This window comes from Daphnia pulex, chromosome 3 (assembly GCF_021134715.1).
Source record: "Daphnia pulex isolate KAP4 chromosome 3, ASM2113471v1".
Lineage (NCBI taxonomy): Eukaryota > Metazoa > Arthropoda > Branchiopoda > Diplostraca > Daphniidae > Daphnia > Daphnia pulex.
The window spans coordinates 11,073,568-11,097,135 of NC_060019.1; the positions used below are offsets into that span (position 1 = coordinate 11,073,568).

The window sequence follows — 23,568 nt, forward strand, 5'->3', positions numbered from 1 at the left end:
CAGCATGCAGCAGCACTGGCCCCAGCTATAGCGCTCACCAAATACTAAATCAATCACAAGCCAAAAGGCAGTGGTGAATAGAGAGAGACAGAGAATAGAGAAAGGGTCTTATAGTCTCTCTTTTTCTGTCTTTTTTTCGTTTGCTCGTTTCATTAAGGGGCGAGTACGGTCGTCCTTTGACGCCCGCCCACCTAGCTAGCAAGTTAGAGCAGAGAGCCCCAGCTATATTATACTATCGTCAAGACACAACAACATGTACAGAGCTGACTCGGGCTTGTCCGCGCCCGCCGGCGCCAAAGACAACACCATATCGAAGGTATATTATAGACACACGAACCACCCCCACGTGACCGAAAAGACAGGAGGAAAAAAAAAAACCGCACTCGCTCCTTGTGTTGTTCACTGTTAAGAAGGAAGGTGGTGGTGGTGGTGGTGGGAGGGAGACGGAAAGAGAGAGGCACAAAATAAAGGGACGACCCGGTGTATTAAGAGCCTTCAGTACTTTATAGTCGATGGCACGGGGCACACAACAACATGCTCCTTCCACCCGTTCACAACTCGTTCAGCCAGGTGGTGTGTGTAGTCTGCTAGACTAGAACAACCACTCTTATTCTCTTGTTAGTTGTAACCGTTGCACGTTCGAATGAACTTGTCGTTTTCTCCCCGAGTTGTTGCGCCAGTGCTGTGGGTGGATGTAATGTTGGCGGTGTCTACTGTGCAATTCGACGAGTGTTGAAATTCAATTGAATTTTGTTGGGTGCTGTGTTGGGGTACGTGGAATATAGACAAGAAAAGATGAAGAACTTTATCGTGGCCTCGGTTCTAGGCAAAGGCAAAGCAAATCAAGGAGCGGAACAGCAACAGACGGCCGACCAGGTAATTAACAAGAATCGGACCAGCAAGGGTGGAGGAGGACTAGTTTTCCAGCAACAACAGCAGCAGACGGCCGTGCTCAAGAATGTCGGACGTCGACCGGATGTTCAACATCATCATCCGAGCAGAGAGCGTCCCAGGGGGAAATCGTGTGACCGATTGATGCAGAATAATCGCAGTGAAAATTGTCAACACTACGGCGGAAGCGAGTGGAGCGACGACGGAGGATTCGCACAGTGGCGGGCCATCCATCATCGAATGCCGACTAATTCATCCCGACCGGAAACTTATTACCATCACGCCCGACCGATTTCCGTCTCCATCACAGATCGGATCCAATTTGTGTTGCGGCAACAAGACCGACAGCAGCAACAACAACAACAACAACAGCAACAACAAAACATTCAAATCGAGAATGGCTTCCAGCTGGCGACTCATCACGGATTCCAGAAACCGTTTACGTCTCAGTACTATCCGGAATACCATCACCATCCATCGGCTAATGGCAACGGGACGATGGGCATGAACGGCTGGGCCTATCAAAGTGGTGGCAGTTCCAGCGAGGAGGCCGTCGGTCCCAAATCGCTCGACTCCCAGTGGGCTCTGCAGCGGCAGAACAACAACCAACAGCAACAACAACATCAACTCAACGACCTAAATCGAGTCAATCATCCGCATCCAGCAGCCTTGGACCAGCAGTCGGCTCTTTCCAGGAAGGTCTCGACTTACGGAACCCTACCCCGAAATCGACAGCGATTCTTCACGGCCAAATACCATAGTAAATATAGTTTTGTATTTATTACACAACATTGTTGGGTTTGTTTCTTCTTTTCTTCGTTATTTTTTGGGCGGTTGTTGTGCTCATCGAACCTAGTCTACCGGTCCTTTTATACATTTTGGCTGGATCTACTTTCCGGTTGTTGGTTTTCTTCTTGGTCATTGGGAATTTTCCCCTTTTTTCTGTGATGCAGTTGAACAAAGTACATTTCGTTCGTTTTTTTTTTCCCCGAAATTATTTTTCACACGGCAGACATTCTTGTTGTGCGTGATTGCGCGTTACGGTTATGTTTTTGGCGACTTGGGCCATCTAGCGGAGTTGGGTCGACAATGGCGGGCGCGGGTTACGCGCGATTCATTTTGCGATGATGACGGGAAATGGAAATCAATTGACTCGGCAAAATTGTTGGACCGTTTTTTCTGTGTGTCTGGTCAGAGAGACCTATATCTCTTTCTCAATTACCAGTCCGTTTTTAATCAAACAAGAACGAGACGGCGCCGTTTTCCTTGTTTGACGGCGCGGAGAACGCGGTCGTAAAACATCACATTTGGCTTTCTTCTCCTTTCATCTCTTTATTTTATTTGGTTCGGAGGTAAAAATAAAGAGGAAACCCCCCAGAAAAAATAAAAAAGATGAAGCGAAAAAAAAAAAATATGCGGTCTGGTTTAGTGCGGCTAGCCGTTTGTTACGAGCCCCACTGTTACGTAGAAGGGCAATGCACCGTTTGCCTTTTTTCTCCCTTGGCTTATTCCTATAGTACTTTTATATTTCCCATTTCTTTTCTTCCGAATGCAGCCCGTCAAAACCGAGTATACGGACACTAAATCTATATTTATATGACTGGCGATAAAGTGGAAGCATGAAGGTATAGGAACAAGTCACCTGTGTGTTTCATCAACGAGGGAACGAAGAAGAAGAAAAATTTGAAAAAAAACCGCAGACCGTCCGCTTTGGCGTTCGATGAGTTTTTCCTGACAATTTTTCCCGTTTTTTAGACTGGAAAAATGGTTTCCGGGCTTTCTCTTTCTCATTAAACAAAATAAAAAGAAGAAAAATACGCAACCGAGTTTCAGCATTTGCGACTCATTATTACACACTCATCTAGATATATGTGTGTGGGCTTTTCATTCTTTTATTTTTTTCCGGCGGTCCGTTATTATTATTACGAATTTCACCCAACTTTTTCTTATTTGTTTTTCATTTTTTGATGGGGAAGAAAACGGCGTTTCCCACCGTGGAAATTGGAATGACGTGAATTACTGCTGTTTTGTCTGTCGCTACTAGACAACTATTTATAGCGGGGGGCCTCATCAATTTTTCAAAAAAATGCAATTCCCTCATCAACACGATACAGCCATCTAGCGGTCAGTGTTGAAACCAAAAATTTCAAACATCCGAGCGCCATTTTCGATCACCTTCGTGACGACTTGTAATAAAAAACAAAATGATTTCACGGTTTTATTGTTTTATAGATCTTACGTCCAAGAAAAATAGCTTTATTTTCTAGTGAAAAAGGGGGGAGCTGAAGCAGATGATTGGCCTTTTTAAAAAGGAAAACATAACTTTTTTAAAAGTTTTACCGTGAAAAATAACTTGTTTCTTTTCGTTCCCCTTCAACAATCTGGTCGGGATTTTGCGTTTTTCCTGGCGTCGTAAACAATTTTAGATGTGGTGTGAGGTCGAGCTGCATGAAGAGCCGTGGTAATTGTAATCCAACGAGTCCATCGCCCTCGCCCATCCATCTTGAACCCCACACACCGGGGCCCAATGGCGCGCGCGCTAACGGCCATCATTATAAACAAAAGTGGCGAAAACAATCACACGCGTCTTCTCCCATTTTTAGCGAAAAATCTGTAACACATAAAAAATCTGCACTAATGGTCAAACCCAAATTCGGCGGCGTGATTTCGGGACTGCGATGGACAAGGTCAAAGTCCAAGGTGATGGAGGCCGATATTCTTTTGTTTCCTCTGGGCCTGACCGCGGGACAATGACGAAGCTGCCATCAGCTTTTATTTTTGTTTTAGATATATTTTTCCAAAAAGGAAATATATAAAAAAGGCCAAGAAAAAAAAAAGATTTCTTTTCTTCTTTTTCCCTGGCCGATTCATTCGGTCCAAGTGGGTAACACCACCACCGAGAGCGCCACCAGCGGACAACACTTTTGGACTAGCGCCAGACCCTCCCTACCACCACCTCTTCATGCCTCAAGGGCACCGAACAACAGGTTCAAAAAGAAAAGAGAGAAAAGAAAATAACCGAATAAAAGGTAGTGTGTAGCAAAAAAGCACAGGTAAAGAAGAAGAAGAAGAAGGGGAGCTTATACACACACACACACATCCCAGAAGAACGCCACCACCAGTTGCCAGTTGCTCTTCCCTCTCGGCCGACTTCAGTTGTGATACTTGGCGAGCGCCGCCATGGCCGCTCTTGCTGCAGCTCTCGGGTACGGCCATCGCGCGCCGTGATTACACACACCGTGGTAGACTTTTCGGTAACCCATTCGCCCAGTGCTGCTGTGCCAAACATTTTCAACAGACATTTTTGACGGCCAGTGAACTCGTGTGTGTGTGTCTATGTGTGTACTGTGCACGAACGGGTGTGTGTGTCGAGTTGGGTAAAATTTTCGGTTTGGTCCTTATCGAGTGGTGCAAAGTTGTCGGTGAGAAACTGGGAACGGGGAGGGGGGGTTAGGGGGGAAAATGGCGACCATCGGCCTGTCCAAAGTCTTCATTCTCGACAAATACTTTACCGAATTGCAGAAATTCTGGGAAACAGAGCGTAAAGTTCAAGGTATATATCTTCATCATTTCGATATTATCCTTCTTTCTCCACCATTTTTATTTTTTAAACATTGTTGATGTTGCCATGATATCATTTTTCGCCCACATCTCGTTGGAGAGCCTGTGCTATTCATTCAAATCAAACGAAAAAACAAAATTAGAGTTTATGTACATTTTGAGATTGCGCTAGAAGGGAAAGAGGCCATTTGGGAGGGGTAGAAAGAATTGAGGTTGCGAGAGAAAACAGAAGAAGAAGAAGAAAAATCTCAGCTGCTGCTGCTGCCGGGGCTGACCAACAAGGCGAAGAAGTGGTCCATGGCGCGCGGTCAGGTGTACGTGTGTGTGTCTTCCCCATCTTTCTTTTTCCATCTTACACACACACGTAGGGCGTGTATCTTTTTTTCCTAACGGATTGTCTTGTTTGTTTGTTGACGTCGTCTGCTATGCATTCGCCGCCTGCCCAAAAACAGACCTTTGCAAAAGATATCCCGTCCCATTTGTCGGTTGTGCTCGACTCGTTTTTTTAATAACCGTGATTTGCCAGTTGTCGCTCTCGCCTTTTTGGCGTCCGCTTGTGCCCAACCGCCACCAAGTTGCGTGAGCTCAGCGTGCGTCCCTGCCCGCGTGAATCACGCTCCCCCCAAAGTGGATGAGCAGCAGTAAGGGCCTATAAGTAACTAACACGACACGCCTACTCGCCTTCCAGCTGCCGAATCGATTGATTCCATCAGCAAATGATGAAATGAGCCAGGCAGCCGGAAATGGGATTCATTCCTTTTCTTTGGGAGGGGGTTTTCTCTCTCGATGGATGGTGGGAGCCGATTCATCATTTCTGTACGCGGTGGTCTTACAGCAGCAGCAGCACAGGTGCAGTCTGATAGACGCAAGAAGAAGAAATGATTTCAATCACTCAATCCTCCTTCTCGATTGAGAAAAAGAAGAGTCTCTGCTGAGCCTGCTGGATAGATGGATGGAGAATGCTGATGAGCGCTCGAGGTTTTAAGTGCGAGCTCAAGCGAGTAGTAGACACACAGCGCGTGTAATGACAGGTCAGCGTTGTGGGAAGATTGTAGGGCGGTGTGTGTTGCCCACTTTTCTTAGAAGAAGAAGAAAAGATGGACAGTATTTTTTCTTTTGGGGCTGATGTTGAAACTATTAAACGGGCCGGTGACCTTTTTTCTTCTTGTATTTTCTCCCCTCTCTGTTTAGGCACGTTTTTCTTCTTCTTTTGAGAAAAAATGTAGATAATGAGATGCAAAAAGATCAGAATAAAGGATAGACTTGTTGTAACACGTAATACGAACAAGTTCTGGCTGAGAATCTCAAAAACACCAGACTACTTATTATTATTAGATATTTCCTTTTGGTTGTCTCTCTAGAGTGTGTCAAGTTGCTGCGATTTGCACAACTTGTTTTGGCCGTTGTCAACATATCGGTTCTTTTTATTTTTCTTTCACAAAAATATGTTGTCCCCCCACTCTCTGCGCCACACGCAGCAGCAGCATCTTGTGTAGTGTGGTTGGCTTTTTCTTCTTTTGGCTTTTTACCTTTATTCTTCCGTGTGATGATGGATTGTCGATGCCCTTGGAAGACGTGGAGGGGGGACGAAGGAGAGGGGCAACGGACCAACAAGTGGAAAAAAAGGTAGAAGAAGAAGAAGAAAAAAGAAAAGATTTATTGTACCTGTCATTAGCGTGTCATTCCTCCGCCCGTGGCGCTCTCTCTCTGGAGCCCTTCTTTTATGTGTTTCCCCCCTCAACTTCTTCCAGAGAGAAGAGAAAAAAGGCCTTCCCATTTGAGCCGGGCCGATGGGAAGCTGCAGGGCAACTACTTCTTCTCTTTTGTATATTTATAATAGTCTTGTTTCTTTTATCTTCTCTTTTCTTTTTATAAATATTTCTTCTCCCTCTTCTTCTTTTTCTTTTTCCAGTCTGGTTGTTTCCAGCTGAGATCTTTTAAACTCCGCCCTCAAATCAGAAATGAAAGGCTTGTTCCATTCTTTCTTATTTTTCTTCTCTCTGGAAGAAAAATAATAATAAAAAAAAGGAGTCGAAAAGTTCATTTCGTTGAGAAATTCATAAAAAAAAGGTCGCCCCCTCAAAAATTCCGCCTGTCGTATTTTTCTTTCCTTTCCAGCATTAAAAACACCAAAACAGGAAGAGAGAAAAGATCATGTAAATAATAATTGGATTTGATCTTTTTTAAAATTTTGCAGATGCTTCGTCGTCTGTGGGTGACTCGATGCACAACGGCGGACAACAACAGCAGCAACAGCAACCACTACACAACCAGACGCAGCAACAACAATCGCACCAGCAGCAGCAACAACAGCAGCAGCAGCGATTGCGAGGCGTCACCAACGGGGACGTAGGGACGTTACGACCGGGCCGTTTGCCCCAACCACAACACCAACAACAACAACAACAGCCTCCAGCTGTTTCGTCTTCCGCACTGGCCACCAACGGCGGCGGTGGCGGTGGCGACAGCGCTGGAGGAGAGTTGGGCTCTGCCGCATCGTCGTCGTCTCAGCCCCACTCGGGCTCTGCCGCCCACTCGACCCACTCGACGGGCCTCGTGCTCTCGGCGCCCACCTCTCTCCAGCAGCAGCAGACCTCCTTGGCTGGCCCACAGTCCCAGCAGCAACAGCCTCCGCATTCCACCGCTAAAACGGATCAGACAGGTATATAATAAGAAGAAAATAACACACCGCACTTCTCCATCCCCAACGTCACTCGGGCGGGCGGGCCAGCAGCGCGCGCCAGTCGAGAGAGAGACTGGGCTTTTAACCCTCCTCCACCACCAACCACCTCCTCCCAATGACCGCAATCTCCCCTGAACCCCAGTTGGTGGTGGTTGGTTGGTTGGAGGCTCGCTGTGTTATCGCCATTTTCTTGTTCCATTCTTTTTCTTTCTCTCACACACACACACACAGCCTTCCGGGGCCAGTAACCGGTTAAATTTTCCGCCATTTTCTTTTTCATTTCGAGAAAAGAAAAGAGAGAGCTTCTATATCTTCTCCCAAAATAAGAAAGAAAAGGTCCCAGTCATCCTCTTCTTTTTGGGTCCCTTTCTCTCTCTCTCCTCCTTTTCCCCCCCATCCTTGTGTGCCGATTGAATATTCATCAGGAACAAGGAAATTTTGTTGCGTCTTTTCCGAGTCGAGTAGTAGCTCGTGGACACGGGCGGCGCTACATCTCCTCCCCGTGTATATAATATGTATCCCGACCGACTCCCACGCTTTCATTACACACCACCGGTTGTGTAGCCGGAGATAATTGATGAATGGATGGATGGATGATGGTGTTTGATGATGAGAAACGAAAACAAAACGAGAAATGATGGGGCAACATATATTTACTCACCGTTTTTCTCTCCCTTTTATAATCTGATGAAATAACAGACAGCGGAGAAGCTCTGAAGAGGCGCAACAACGATTTGTGCCCGGCAGGAGGCGGCGGAACGCTGAGACGAGGAGCCGCCAGATCATCGCCCTGCAACGTAGACGATCTGATTCACTTGGCTGGACCTTTGACCGAAGATGCCGTCCTCAAAACCCTGCAGGCCCGATTCTATGCCGACGAATTTTTCGTAAGATTACTATTAAGAGCTTAATAGTTTATAATCATTTAATCTGAAACTCCCCAAAAAGTAGTCGTGACATTCCAATGTTTTACTCAATTATCTTTTTTTAATTTTGTTGGGGTTTGTTGGTATTGTCGTCCTATTTTTAGACGAATATCGGGCCGATCCTCTTGGCTTTCAACCCTTATAATGAGGTGGGCAACGCTCTCACCCTTTCCAGTACGCGCAATATTGTCCAGAAGCCGCAACTGGTGCGCGTCGTCCAAGAAGCCGTCCGGCAGCAATCGGAAACCGGTTACCCCCAAGCGATTATCCTCTCCGGATGCAGTGGCTCGGGAAAGACATACGCCTCAATGCTCCTCCTACGGCAGTTGTTTGACGTGGCCGGCGGCGGACCCGAAACGGACGCCTTTAAGCACCTAGCCGCCGCTTTTACCGTCCTCCGATCGCTGGGCAGCGCCAAGACGCAGGCCAATTCAGAATCCAGCCGCATCGTAAGATTCTTTTTCATCCGCAATTGTTCTTATATCGACTTAACCAATCACATCCATTTCTAGGGTCACTTTATCGAAGTGCAAGTGACGGACGGGGCTCTGTACAGGACCAAGATTCACTGCTATTTCCTGGACCAAACTCGCGTCGTCCGCCAGCTAGCCCATGAGAAAAATTATCACATCTTCTACCAGATGTTGGCCGGATTGACGGCAGAGGAGCGAGCCCGCCTCTCGCTCGAAGGCTATTCGGTCGACAACCTGCGCTACCTCAATCGCGGTGACACGCGATGCAACCAGGCGGAGGATGCCCGCCGATTCGCCAACTGGAAAGCCTGTCTCGGTACGAACAAGAGAGAGAAAATTTATTCCGTTTTCTTTTTCTTTTCCTCATTTCGTTCGTGACCGGCCCGGAACAATTTGATTGGACCGCGTGCAGGAGCAGTGAAATGCGATGGGGCCATTGTTTGCGGGTTGTTTGTCGACAAGAAAGACCATTTGATGTTCTAATCATCGTCATTATTATTATTGCCATCATCGTCACAGGTGTACTGGGCATTCCGTTTTTGGATGTGGTGCGAGTTCTGGCGGCCGTCCTCCTTCTGGGAAACCTCCAATTCCACGAGACGAATGGGGGCGGTGGCCAGTGCGAGACGCACGAAGCCGAGCTTAAAGCCGTTGCCGGACTGTTGGGTGTCACTCCGGCTTCGTTACTACGCGGGCTGACCATGCGGACTCACAATGTCCGCGGGCAGCTCGTCAAGTCCATTTGCGACGCCAACATGGTAAGAGAGCATTTTCGTCTTCTTCCTATTCGATTGTAAAATTATTATATGGAGGCCATTTGTATGCGCAAACACAGTCGGGAGGAGCCAGGGACGCGCTGGCCAAAGCCCTCTACTGCCGGACGGTGGCGACCATTGTGCGACGAGCCAACAGCCTCAAGCGCCTCTGCATGTCTGGCACGCTTAGCTCCGACTCGAACGATTCGGTGCACAACCAGGCCGAGGTGGCAAGTCAACACGCATCGACGGTCGGCACGGCCGGATCGAAATCCAGCCGCTCCATGGCCGTTCTCAATACGGCAGTCAGGCACGCCACCGACGGATTTATAGGAATTCTCGACATGTTTGGATTCGAGGATCCAAAGGTACTATAACACACACACACACACTTGACGACCGAGCAATTCCATCAACGTTTTATTGCTCCGCCCCTCACGAACCGTGAACTATATCCGACCGAGTTAATCACAAACTCTTCTACTTTTTTTATTTATTTTTCGATTCCGTCACTTTTTGCCATCGAATCGGAATCGATCCAGCCGAGTCAGTTGGAACACTTGTGCATCAACTTGTGTGCTGAAACGATGCAGCATTTCTTCAACACGCACATCTTCAAGTCGAGCATCGAATCCTGTCGGGAGGAAGGCATCCAGTGTGAATTGGAGCCGGACTACGTTGACAACGTGCCCTGCATCGACCTCATCTCTTCTCTGGTACTTGACATACTTCCATTTAATGCTGGCGGGGGGGGGGATGAAAGAATCGGGTTCCTTTCGTCGAATTCCATCTAATTTTCTCCTTTTTTTTTCACTTTTAATTTGTTTTCTCGTCCAAAAATAGCGGACCGGCCTGTTGAGCATGTTGGATGTCGAGTGCAGCGCTCGAGGCACTCCGGAATCCTACGTTCAAAAAGTCCGACTCCAGCACAAGCACAACAGCAGGTTATTCGAGTCGAAATCGGTGGCCTCGGACCTGCGAGTCTTTGGCATTCAGCACTTTGCTGGCCGAGTCGTCTATGATGCCAGCGACTGCCTGGGTATGGATTGACTTATTATATTCTTCTCGTTGCCGCTGGGATCGATAAATTCCCCTTAAAATCAATTCACTTGGTCGATTTTTCTATTTGAGCGGAAAGTTAATTTTCTTCATCCGTTTTCTAGAAACCAATCGCGATGTCCTTCCGGATGACTTGGTTTCCGTGTTTTACAAGCAGAGCTGTCAATTTGGTTTCGCTACCCATCTCTTCGGTTCAGAGCTCAAAGTTCTTTTCGCCCAGGAGACGGCACCCAGGGGCATCCGCTTCCGCATTTCACCCACCTCACACACCGATCTGTGAGTATTATTGGCGCAATCATTTATTTCTTTTTTTATTTTGGCCATCGGTGATCTCCTTTCTTAATACGCTGGTGTTCTCATTTGTTTGAAACGATGTGTGCAGGTTGAACGGTGACGATCCAGTTTCGACGTTGACGCAAGACTTTCACACGCGGCTGGACAATCTGTTGCGGACGCTGGTTCACGCCAAGCCGCACTTTATCCGGTGCGTCAGGGCCAACAATACAGAGACGACGGGACATTTCGATCGATCGGTGGTCAGCCGACAGGTCCGAGCCCTTCAAGTCCTCGAAACCGTCAATCTCATGGCTGGAGGTAAAACATAAAATAAAAATCAAATGGGAAAATAGAATCATGTCATGGAGAGAAGAAAGTTAGGAAAGGAGAGAAAAGAAAATGCCATAGATTATTCCATCAGCGTCCGTCCTCCATGACCGCCTTTAACTCTCTGTTGTCAATTTGCCGCTAGGCTACCCACACCGGATGAGATTCAAAGCCTTCAATGCCCGTTACAAGATGCTGGCACCTTTCAAACGGCTGAAAAGGGTCGACGACAAAGCGCTGGACGACTGCAGTCTGATTTTGCAATCCTTCCAAGCCAATACGACCCTTCAGCTGCCCAAGGATTCGAACGTCAGCACCAGCTGGTCGCTGGGCAAACGGCACATTTTCCTCAGCGAGGGCGCCCGCCAGCAGCTGGAAGCATTAAGAGCCGAAACGCGTCACAACGCCGCCGTGTCGATCCAGTCGACGTGGCGCGGATGGCACTTTCGCCGTCGCTGGCCCACAGTCAAACGCCAGCTGGAACTGCGAATGGGCCGCAATGCCAACAACTCGTCAATGTCGGTCAACAACGCCGGAAATTTACAAAACCACCAGGTCTCTGGTGGCTCCTCCCACGTCAACCTCAATCGCGGTAATATTTCAATTGTCAATGGCGAAATAATATCCAGGGAGACATATACTAACGTCTTATCTTGCTGTTTCACCAGGCAACTCTCATCCGTCTAACCGGAATCAGCAACAACAACATCAACAACAGCAGTTGCAGCAATCGCAACAACAGCAGCAGCAGCAGCAATCGCAGCAGAGCCAGCAACTGTCGGCTGTCGGCCAGAACGTCGGCTCATCCCAGCAACAGTCGTACGGGCGACCCAGGCCGCAGCCAATCGCCTGCACTCCTCCGCCGGAAGCTTTGGCTGGACTCCATCAAGAGAAATGCGACGCCAAAACGATACAGCACACGTGCTCCCTTTTCGGTCTCGACTTGGTGAGTCCCGTCAGACGTGAAATTTCGTTTCAGACGGACAGAAAAATAAAATGAAATAACTTTGAATTTGCCTTTCATCAGGAGAGACCTCCGCCGTTGCCACCCAGTCGGTCCTACACCGTGGCCGGAAACAGCAAATTGGGGTACCCGCAAACGCGAATCATGAAAAGCACTTTTCCAGGTATTTTGAAGCCCGTCCGACCGGAATCGGCCCTGATCTATTATTCACTCCATGTAAAACTTGTGAACTATAAAGACACGCATCTTTTAAATCGCTTTACAGAAGACGCCAACGGCGACGTCGTGTTACGAGGAGGCGAGGCCGTGATGGTCATGGGCGCCTCACACCGCAGGGGTCACCTGCTGGTCGAACACAAGAACCATCACTTCCATGTGCCGTATCAGTTTCTCGAGCTCAAACCCAATAGCCAGCAGCCTGGCGTCGACATTTGAACTGGACATTTGTCCTGGCCCGGAAGGAATTTTATTTAAAAAAAAAGAACCACGTCGCCTCCCCCTGAAACAAATTCTACGTCGTTTCTTTTTTTTATCTTCCAGCCTCTCCACAAAATCCAAGGATTCAATTTTTTAAAAAAGAAAACGAAACACATAAAAGTATGAAAACGAAATAATTACTGATTCCAGCCTCACATAACTAGAGACGACATCAGTCCTCCTCGGGAAAGATTTTTTTTAGATTTTCTAGCCCCACAAAACAAAAAAGAGCCTTATATCTGTTACCGTGTTTTTTCAGTCTGTCTTGTCTGTTTTTTTTCCCAATTATTTTTTTTCCCTTGTTTTGTATTTTGTCTGGTAGAATTTGATACCTTCCCCCATTCTGACGCTTTTGTTTTTTTTTTCAATTTCATTAATTTGATCATTTTCTTTTAATGAAAGAAAAAGAAAAAACGAACTTCTCCCCTCCAATATTTTCGTTCTTTGACGCTCTCAGACACCACAGCCAATGCTCAACTTTTTGTTTGTTTTTTCTCTCTCTCACTTTCCGATAATGTGGCGAAAAATTGAACTCGTCGATTCTTCCCCGATTTTTATTATTATTATCATTCTTTACACGATTGTTACATTGATATTATCAAACTTGCACCGATGCCATATTAAGTTGTAAGACGATGAGAATTTCGAAATAAGGAAACAACCAGAGAAAGAAAAAATTGAAGATAAACAAATAACAAATTTAAAACAAAAAATAATAAAAAAAAAAAGACAACAACTATGTGCCATGATGTCCGTCGGTTGAGTGTCTCCTCTTGCCTTTTTCGCCTTCATCCTCCCCCCGACCTTTTTGTCTTTTTTAAAAAAGAAAAACAAATTTACAACAAAACACAAATTCACCTCTCTCTTTCTCCCTGTTGTTTCCTAGCTTATATCTCCACCCAACACATCCCCCGACTCTCTCTCTCTCTCGATATGATTTATGAATTAAACACAATATGAAATATTGCCTTATCCATCTCATTTTCTCCCTGGCCATGATCGGATTCTTCCAGCCACTCATGAATATCGAACCCATAGGAGAAGTATCATCGCTCTACAATAGGGCACCAACGAAATTGGATTCGTGATCGTGAGAGTCTCTGTCTGTCTGTCTGTCTGTTGTGTGTGTGTGTATCTTGCGGATGCGTTTATAGGTTGTAACCTGCTCCGCCGGCTCAGCCAAAAAGCGTCGACGAGGAAAAAAGAAGAAAAAATATTCCCGGGGATATATCTACTTGTTATTATTGGATTGGATCTATAACTCTTTCAGCTTCTTCTTTTCTTTTCCCTGTTGACTCTGAATTGTGTGTGTGTGTGTACTGTATATATATATTTAGATGAGAAACGCTAGGCGGCAGAGGCAATATCTGTTATGGGTCTTGATCAACCGGGATTTCCCATCGTCGTCGGCGCTCCCGTTTTTATTGCGCAATCGCCCCTTTTTTTTTTTGCTTTTCCTTTTTCCCGGTGGAAAATCTCGTCGCCGAAAATCGAAGAATATGTGTGTGTGTGTGCAGTCGCGGTAGAGAGTTGGTTTCGACGTCGGAGAATGGAATTACAGACATTGAGATGATGGGAAATGCAAAGCGAAAAGAAGTCGGGCTGGTGAGGGAGGAGGAGGAGGGATATTATTTCGTGGCGGTTGGTGGTGGAGAGCATTAAGATATGGAATATTATTGTACATTCGATATTATAAATAATGCAAAGCTGCTGCTGCTGCTGCTGTTGCGGCCGTGATGTGTGGAATACAGTCGAGGAATGCTCTCTCTCTCTTTTGGGGGGTTTCGGTCGCCATGGTGATGTCGCCCTGGGGGGAATAACACATGCATGATTTATAGGCTTACACGTTTTAATATCTCTGCTTCTCGTTTCGTGACTGGTAGAATGTCATCAAAAGAAATTCCCGTCTAATACCCCTCCCCCGCGAACAGAACCACTTATTGTCCGTCCCCCACTGGGCCAGGCCAGGAATAATATACAGGAACAAGATATCAGACATGTATGATAAGTTGGCCAGGCGCCGTTTGTGACGAGCTGGCGTGAGTCTCTATACGCACCGCGATTAGATGAGGAATAGCCGCTCCTTTTTAAGTTGGCGATCTTTGCGATCGAGCTCCATTTCATCTTCCGTGTCGAGTTGGGAGTCGTCGGACAAGTCGCATCGGCCGTCGAGATCCTTATCGTCGTCGTCATCCTCGTCCTCGTCGTCGCTGGACCAATGATCCGCTTCCTCTTGATGGGCTTCGAGGGCCATCAGTGTCGGGAATATGGCGTCGCATGTTCCGCATCTTTGATCAGCAAACGTCCCAGCCATCAGGATCGAAAAAAAATAGACAGGATCCGCCCGACGGCCAATGTATGATCAAGCCGAGTCACAGAGTCAGGATGAAATGAGATAGAGAAGAACCAACAAGAATAAATATCCACTGCATAAAATCTCCACCCGCCATCAGCCGAATCAAATAAGAAAAGTAAAAGGTGGATTTATTCTTTTTCTTTAACGTCTAAGGATCGAGGGTGAATGGGAACTGCGGGAAACGTCCCAGACACACGCCAATCCATACAAAATAAGGAGAGCTGCGAGACGTAACGGAGGATCATCACGAAATCTCAACTGGTAAAACAAAAGAACGAATCCCGTGCGGATCAATGTTTCACGACAAAAATAAAAAAAACAAAACAAAAAAAAGGGAAATGGAAGAATGTGTGTAAGCAGCGTGAATAAACGAATAAGGCGCGGGAGGCAAAGAAAACAAAAATGGAGGTTGAATAGACGCGGGAGCGTGTGTAGTCGAGCAGCCTCTAATAGGGCCGTATACTTTACAAACTACCACAGCACACACACTGGTGGGACAAGTATATATATAATATAGTTCCTATCTCTGAAACCCTTAACTGCTGCCAGATGGCTTTTATAGTATGTCTATGCATACGTATTACGTACATTTGGTTCCCCCAATGGGATTATCTTATATTTTTCTTTCGGCTCCCTAACCATTTCCCGCACGGCTCATTTTCGGCATGTGCGGAATTTCAATGAGAGAAATTTCCACGTAACGTATAGAACTGAAAGACGTCGGATGGGGGGACATTCTAGACGTCGACGAGCGACGCTAGTCGGAAATCAAAGTTGGTTCTCTTTTCTTTTCTTTCACTGCGAAACAAATTGATTAAAAATATTTTCCGATAGTTTTTGTTTTGTCTCGTCCACCAGCATTTTATTCTCGCATTCAATTTTAAAAAGACACTTTGATATAGGAGCGCACAATCCTTACACAGTGAGAGAAACTGCTCCTCTTCAAAGAGGGAATCAGATGAGAAAATCAGTCAACCGTTCAACGCCTAGCAACGACCAGGATCTAGGCTACTGCCGCCTATATAGTACATATAATAAATATCTAAATGCATATACTCTGCTCGCTACGACTATATACATATATATATCCCTGGCACGGCAGATAGATCCATCTCGCCAGCAGCAGCCCGTGATCTCCCAATGCAATTTCTTTTCTCCGCCAGTAGATATGTACACCATCATCCCCGACGTTGAATGAAATAGAAAATAAGACGGCGAGCTCCTTTTCACGTGAGACCGCCGCTCCCGCCGTGGCGATCCGTCGCCGGTGAAAGAAGAGCGAATAGAACAGCACACACATCACGAGCTCTTTCATGTGAGAACTATAATGTGCGCGCACTCAAAAGCGAAAGTTTTCATCCGGATTTTCGAATCCGGCGATAGATAGAAAAAGGGGTAGAAGGAGAGAGACTGTTTCAGCAGAATAACAGGAGCGAACCAAATTCTTCTATTCTTCTATAGATTTCTATACTGTGCGTGTGCGTTGGTAGAATAAGCGCGTACAAAGGCCGCAGGTCGGGGCGTGGTCGCCGCCGGCTCTATACGCGTGGATCGAGCGGATATAATAGTTATAGTTTATAGTTATAAGGGAGAGGTTGTACTTTGGTTTTTTAAAAATAAAATGAAAATCCATCCAGGAAAAATAGTATTAAGAAGCGCAAAAGTTTTAGTTTAGGGAGACCGTCGATAGATTTCTATAAAATGGGGCGTCGACTTTGTTCACGATTTTTCTTTTCTCTCTGCGTTGAAAAATCCCGGGACGTGTGTATAGCTGGTATATACGTAAGTTTCATCAACTAATGCCGCCACTCGCAATCCCATCATCGATCTTTCCATCACGCGGGTGGGTGGGGTGATGAAAAGGAAACGGGAGAGAAAAGGTGTGGTCGTATGTAGACATGTACTACAGGGTGTCGTGTTTAGCCGAAATCACGCGGTTTTTAGGCAGAGAAAGAAAATGGCCGACTCACCCGAAATGGCGCTCGCGGATCTTGTGACGTTCCAGGATTCGGGTGGAACTAAAATTCAATCCAATTAACTTAATTGACTGAAATAAAAATTGAATAGGTCAATAATTGTGTATACCTGAAGGCTCGTTCGCAGACCCAGCAGGTTAACCTGTCGATTTCCTCGTCGTCGTCCTCATCTGCGACGAATTAAAATTAAAAAATCGATCAGGATCAGCAAAATAATAATAAACTCTGTGATTGTAATGAGAGCGTCAAAGTGAGGTCAGGTATCCACTTACCGGAATCTTCGTCATCTTCTTGGCTGCTGCTGCTGCTGCTGTCGTCATCGTTGCCGTTGTTGCCGTCGTTGTCAATGGATCCGAAACGACGGTGGCGATCGTTTTTGTTCTTGCCGCTTTTTTTATTCCGATCCGACGGTCGGTTGTTGTTGCCCTCCACCGGCGAGAGCTGCTCGTATTCGCATCGATTCGGCTTGTTCCCCGAAACTTGTCATGGGACCAGCAGATCCATTGAGAGAAGAAGACGGACGTCATTCAGGTGACGGACAATACGCCATCGAGAAAAAGAGACACAAAAGCAAAAATCACGATCGAGGAAAATAGAACAGAAAAACGGAAACGGACAATTCCAAGTGGATGTCTATAAGAATTGCTTTTATTGTTCCCTCTTGGCTCACAACTCACAAGAGGTTCAAATTTTTATTTTGGATCTTTTCCTTCCAGGGTTGGCTTATTAATCAAATTTGTTGAGAAGAACAATTTGATGTGAAAATAATCCCGATCCGTTCAGCGGATGTCTTACCGGGGAATTACATGCCATACATAAATGGTATTAAATTTCAACTTAAACGTATCCCCTCAATTTATTCCCTTATCGTTTTTGAGCAGTTTGGATTTTGATGGGGAGTTTGATTTGTTATCAATTCTAATATCAATCGATATCGTATTATATCGTAAGGTTGCTGATTATTATTACAAGAAAATTTAGACAAGTGTCGTCTGCTAACGTTAGTTTAAAATTTCGAAAAGACAAAGCTGAAAGTTCAAGCATGGTTATTGGTTCAAGATTTATAGTGTTATGGATTTATTTGTTTTTGATAACCATCATACTCCATGCTGTTTAGCAGGTAAATAAAACTATAAGAATACAATTAGAATGATTGTGGTAGCTACAAAAGAGTTAAACCTGTTTCAAATTCGTGAAATGTTAGTTCCTGTTCCTGACTAGCATTTATCATGTGATTGCCCTGTCGATGCATGGCAGTTTGTTTGCACAGTGTAACCTTTTTCTTTTTTTGCAGATTTGAAGCCAGAGCTAGCCATCACAACCTCGCACAAAGTTTTTCCTTGTGCAGGTGTTAAACCTGTCACCAGCAGCAATCTCAGGATCATCGCTTGGGCTTGGGTAATAATTTCCTTTACTTTAATTGACCTGTGACCTACTAGATATCTTTATAATGCTGCGTTACCTGCATCAATGCAATGTATTACATGTAAACCTTCCATTCTCCCATTTATCAAAAATTTGGGTTTTCCCAGTGTCTTGTTTTCAACTTTTCCTGACTTGTTGTTTCGATGAATATTTTTCGTAACCTATTGTTATTTTTTCATTTAGATACACATCATCCCATTGCATTAGGAAAACTATCGATGCCAATCGAGTAACGGATCTCTCTTTTTCCCCTTTCTTTAAAGGTCCTCGTGTACGCCTATGTGAATGTGGGTGTATTCACGAGGACACCCTTTTTACCCTATCCCGTTTGGTGTAATTGAACTCTTCAGCGGATGGATGGAGCAACTGACGTAGATGACGAAGAGCCTGGCTGTATTTCCCAGGCCTAAAGGTAGGACAAAATTGATCTCTACTCTTCCTTTTGGACAATTTTGGGTGGCGTTGATTATCAATCGTTACGTAGTCACGGAGTACGTTTATTCCTGAGTTGACTGCAATTGTTTTCTCTCTCCGTTTTTGTTTAAAAATCTCATTTGTCGAACGACTGCATAGATTAGGCCTGTTTTTATACTTTCTAACTTTTCTGTGGGTAAACCATCACATTCGGAATATTTGAACTTTAAACACTTGAAGCAAAGTGCATCAAGACAATTTTTTGACCCAGAGGGACCTGCCACCACACCGGCACCTCCTTGTTATGCGATTTAGATCTTAAAGTGCGTACAAGAAAATGGCACGCAGACACGTCCAATGTTTCGTTTTCTTTGTGTCGTCGGCCATCGATTCAACGCCGTCTTGTCTGTATGCCCTCACGCCCCCCATGAACTCTCGCAATCAATGGCAGCCAACATTTTCTTTCTCTTTTAGATTTTTTCCAACAGCGGAGAATTCTCACGAGGCAACCGGGCAATCTCCTGTCTGTCGAAACGGACTGACACCCATTTATTTATTTTTATTTTTTTGGGTTCCCCCTTGCACCGCCGTCATAACATTCACAGTTTGGCCAACCATCTCGAGATCTCGCCCTCAACTACAAAAAGAAAAAGAAGTTTTGACAGTCGAATCGAGTTTGCTCAACGCTCTACTTGACCCGCAGGACCTTTTAAGTTTCTTCTTTTTTTCCAACCCACGTATTGTTAGAATTTCTCTTTGAAAGTGACACTTCCGAAATCGCTATAGTGCACATCCGGCAAGAGGAACTCGACTTCCTTTCAAAGAATTTAGAAAAAAGAAAAAAGTTCCGGCATATCCCAACAAACACAAGCGGCTGCTGCGTTCATTGATTGCGGTGTTTTTTCCTCTCTTCCAAACGGTCGGGTTTGGTGGCTGCCAAATATACATGAAAATAAAATCTATCAAAAATCTAAATAAAACAGTTGCGCATCACTCGAAGAAACTGCCGTGTCCTTTTATGTATCGTCGTCGCTTTTGTGATATATATCTGGGGCTTGCTTTCCTTCATCTTCTTGATTCGGTGCGCGTAGATTTTCTCATTTTGGAAAATGGTGGAACGGGGAGGGCGGGAAGTTCAAACTTTGAGGCGAGAAAAACAAGAGCAGAGGAGGAGGGAAGAAAAAGAAACAACAAAGTTTGATCTGGCTCAGCCAATCACACCAATTCGACTCGCGATACTCTTTGAAGTTTGCCCTCTGATTCATCGAGGCATAAAGAGAGAAGATCCTACCACTTAAGACACCAACCCCTCCTAGCAGAGATGGTAACAATCAAGACTCACTAAGCCTGGGCGGCAGCAGCGGCGGCGGCACAGGATAGCAAAACAAACTTTTCCTTTTAATAGTGTCAACAGCCTTCATTAGTCGACTGGGACTCAGTTTGTTTCGATAGTTGCTCTCTGCCAATCAACTTTGCCCCTTTGTGTGTTTTTCTTGATATTCGTTAGCGAGATCCTTCTTCTTCGTTTTTCCCTGTCGAAACAAGCCGAGTTGTTCGCTGGGTAAAGAAACATCAAGGCGGCAAGCCATTTCAGCTGCTCGCACACAGCCCTCACCGTCGTCAACTTTTGTGTGTGTAACATTTGATTTTCCCCGCTCTAGTTTTTTTGTTCTATTGTTGATATCGAAGTCTATAGCTTACACATATGCACTTGGCCAGCAGTATATATTATATGTACATGTGACGCCCAGCCACTTATTAAAACATTTGCCAACTTTCCAGGGTTGTTTGCTATATACGAGCTGCGCATCATACACGGAACTATATGTATACATATTTTACAAATGCGCGTTGGCCATGGCTAATATTCTGGGGACCCTGTCACTGTAACTTTCATAAAGAAGAAAAGGTCGGAAACTTTGCCCGATGATTGCGACGACTCTCTTCTAGCAAACAAGTTTGCATAACTTGGTGGATGGCGCAGCAAAGTGCACCCAAGTTTTTAATTCCTTGTTGATTACTTGATGCGCGACGACTTTTGTGTAACCTTCGCTGTGTACAGTACAGTTACAGAAATGTTTGATTTCTCTACGCCGAATCGGCGCTAAATTTAGTATAGCCTGTGAGTGGTATAGGCGAAGAGAATAATGATTTTAAATAAATAAAAGAGAAGAGAAATGGAAAAAATATCTCGATGCGGATTTGACGGGGTGGGCATTCGGGCGTGACGGGAGATGATCCGATTTTCAGCCAGCACACAGTTTTCAGCTGCACAGTTCACCTTACATATAGCCCGGCGGGGGTCCCTGTCGGATTTTCTGCCACTCTCTCACGGTGCAAAGAGCAATCCAATCTGCTTCTTCATTTATGAAACAGGACGACGACTCTGTGAAACTGCAAGTTCAAAATGAATCTCCCCCCTGCTGCGGTGTATGGGAAATTTATAGCGGCGAATTCGTATAGAAACTAACTATAGGCTACATTTAAATAAGGCTACTACCTCAACGCGAAATGTGTGTGTAGGCGTTCGGAAGCTTTTGAGCCCATCAAACTTCTTCAGACATATTATCCACCTACGAATAAAAACCCAACCGAGATACTTTCTCGGATGTACCCTGTCCAACTCTATATTCTTTTCTACTCCCGCAACAGGACGAATGATGAGCTTATATTACATCACAAATTTATCAGCAGATAAATCAAGTTTGCCTTCGCGATCCTCTTTGCTCGGAAAAAAACAAACAAAATATTTATAGAATAATATGTCTGCCAATCGGCCAACATCCGCTTTAGATCCTTTGCGCAAATATCAATGTACACATAGTTGGAGGTGCAATAAATAAAACCACCAAAAGATAAAAAAAAGGAAAAAGAAAGCTAGGGTTTACGTGATTGTAGGGACGCGCTGCTGGTGATGTGTCCGGCGAAACTGGCAAACAGTTTCTTGGACGTACTGAAAAATAGCGACGATTTGAGTATCCAAAGGAAATTGGAATTGCTCCCTCCGGACATGGTTGACGTATATTTTCCTGTGGCTCCTTTTCTTATATTTTTTCGTTCGTTCGTTCGTTTTTTTCGAGAAGAGTTGCTCTTTCTGATATAGTCCTGATGGGGCCCTTTCCAAATCAAATTACGGAAGTCAAGGGGGGGAGGAGGTTGAATAATAGAGACCGGTTGTATAATATTAGACGAGCAGCTGCACACGGCGGAAGAAGAAAAAAGGATCAACTGCTCTGTACTAAAGAGAGGAGCGGGTTAGACACTGACACAGCAGCCAGAGCCCAGCCACAGTTATATGGACGACAACACACACACCAGTAGTAGCACTCACGCACTTACACGCTCGCACTCTCTTTTTCGCTTTATTATAAATAGTGGCGGTGTGTGGATGGTGTGTGCGGATGTGAGCCGGTGGGGGTAGGGCGGAAACGAAACGTTCAAAGAAACCGGATGTTCGGTTAAGATGAAGACGAGAGTGAGAGAGAGAAGAGTGAGATGCGCTTGGTGAGCGTGAGCGACTCACGGTAGTGTCTAACGCTGCCGGATATATATCGGCGGCCTTTCACGCATCGCTGATGAGGGACGCCTGCGCCGCGATGCTCGACTCCAACCCTCCCACCCCACCCCTCCACCCCCACCTCTCCTAACCATTTGATAGGAAAGAAAAAGAATCAAGAATATAGAATAAAGAAAAAAAAGTCCAAAAGTCGTTCGTCTCCTACACACACACATGAGGGGACCGGCTCCCATTCCTATACGTTACGATATCGAGTCGCAAGTTTCCACGTCTAGTAGACCTTAACTTATTGAAAACTGCGCATGAAACATCAGAAAGAGATGGGGAGCAGGCAGTTAATATACATATACATATAGATATAGAGAGAATGGGAACACTGCTATATTGTAATCACGCAAAGAGAGTCTCTAGTCGTTTGATATATATCTCTCCGATCAGTTAGATTTCTCCGTCGAGCGTGTGTGTGCTGTAGGTTGACTTTGTAGGTATGCAATATAAATAGACTACTACTACTACTACCATCTTCGCTATCGTCCTACTTATAAATTCCGATTGAATTTCCAACATGTAGTGAAAATCCTTTCTACCTCTCTTTTATTTTATGTACGTCGTTGTATTGCATTGAGCTATATATATATATATACTACTGGTTTTTTTTTTCCCGCTGTGTCAAAGGATCGTCTATATAAGAACGATCGATGTTTCTTTTACCTTGGGAGAGTGTTGGATCGAAACTTGTTTTTTTTTTCTTTTTCTACGTTCTGTACATGTATATCCTCTTTGTACGCATTACAGAGAGTTTTCCCTTAAGAGAGAGAGAGAGCTAGACGTGCATTATTATTGCACCTTATGTTTAGCCGATGGAAGGGCGGGAGTCGCTTATTAATATGAAAACGGCGCTCCGTTTATGTATTCATTATTTTTGTTTTCTTTGTTTTCTTTCGTTAGAACCGGAAGGGAAATTGCTTTTTACAGTTTCCAGGTATCTATTATACATCTGCTCACGCCTACAGAGCACAAGTGGGCGCTTTATTCATTGAATATACACGCTGCTGCAGCTGATTGCTCTTGTAAATCTATTTGGGCCCCTTTTCATTGTTGCTGTGCTGGTAGCGGCTCAGTCATGTTACAGCCTGGCCGCCCAACTGTTACATGCACAACTTCTTACACTATTTATGTGTACAGCCATAGCTGCCTTAGATCGATTGTAACTATACTGTACAACAAACCATTTCCCGCATTCGGACATCGAAATTATGTTTGATATTTTGGCAGACGTAGTCGCATTGTTAGCTACTTTCTTCCAAAGAATTCCTTCTTGTCTTTGGAGAGACTCTCATCCGTCGGATATACAAGGGAAAAGGAAAGATGTGGCTAAAGAAATCGAATCACTTGATGTTTGTGCCATGTTTGATCTTATGCCGTGTAGTCGCGGTTGTGGACGTCCGCTGCTGCACGAAACAAAAAAATGGGTCAAAGGGAGTTGTC

General features: G+C 45.2%; 2 protein-coding genes across 3 annotated transcripts; one reads left to right on the plus strand and one right to left on the minus strand.

Annotated features, from left to right (window-relative positions):
* Positions 1–500: 500 nt before the first annotated feature.
* Positions 501–12,484, plus strand: LOC124191346 (unconventional myosin-Vb-like). Of its 2 annotated transcripts, none has more exons than XM_046584524.1 (15): positions 501–1,651; positions 6,650–7,114; positions 7,835–8,022; positions 8,166–8,510; positions 8,574–8,850; positions 9,054–9,292; positions 9,370–9,657; positions 9,832–10,005; positions 10,133–10,328; positions 10,453–10,624; positions 10,731–10,942; positions 11,097–11,543; positions 11,620–11,897; positions 11,979–12,078; positions 12,181–12,484. In XM_046584524.1, exons 1-15 carry the CDS (start codon positions 796–798, stop codon positions 12,348–12,350), a joined length of 4,407 nt encoding a protein of 1,468 aa, XP_046440480.1. In that variant the 5' UTR covers positions 501–795; the 3' UTR covers positions 12,351–12,484. The 2 variants fall into 2 exon arrangements, with proteins under 2 accessions (XP_046440480.1, XP_046440482.1); XM_046584526.1 differs by lacking the exon at positions 501–1,651 and adding an exon at positions 3,979–4,444.
* A 258-nt stretch (positions 12,485–12,742) lies between these two features.
* Positions 12,743–22,097, minus strand: LOC124191349 (protein BFR2-like). The gene is made up of 6 exons (XM_046584529.1): positions 21,452–22,097; positions 16,997–17,203; positions 16,834–16,894; positions 16,719–16,766; positions 14,450–14,680; positions 12,743–14,199 (listed from the first exon to the last, which is right to left on the minus strand). The coding sequence occupies exons 1-5, from the start codon at positions 21,573–21,575 to the stop codon at positions 14,455–14,457; spliced, it is 666 nt and encodes a 221-aa protein (XP_046440485.1). The 5' UTR covers positions 21,576–22,097; the 3' UTR covers positions 12,743–14,199; positions 14,450–14,454.
* Positions 22,098–23,568: the final 1,471 nt, after the last annotated feature.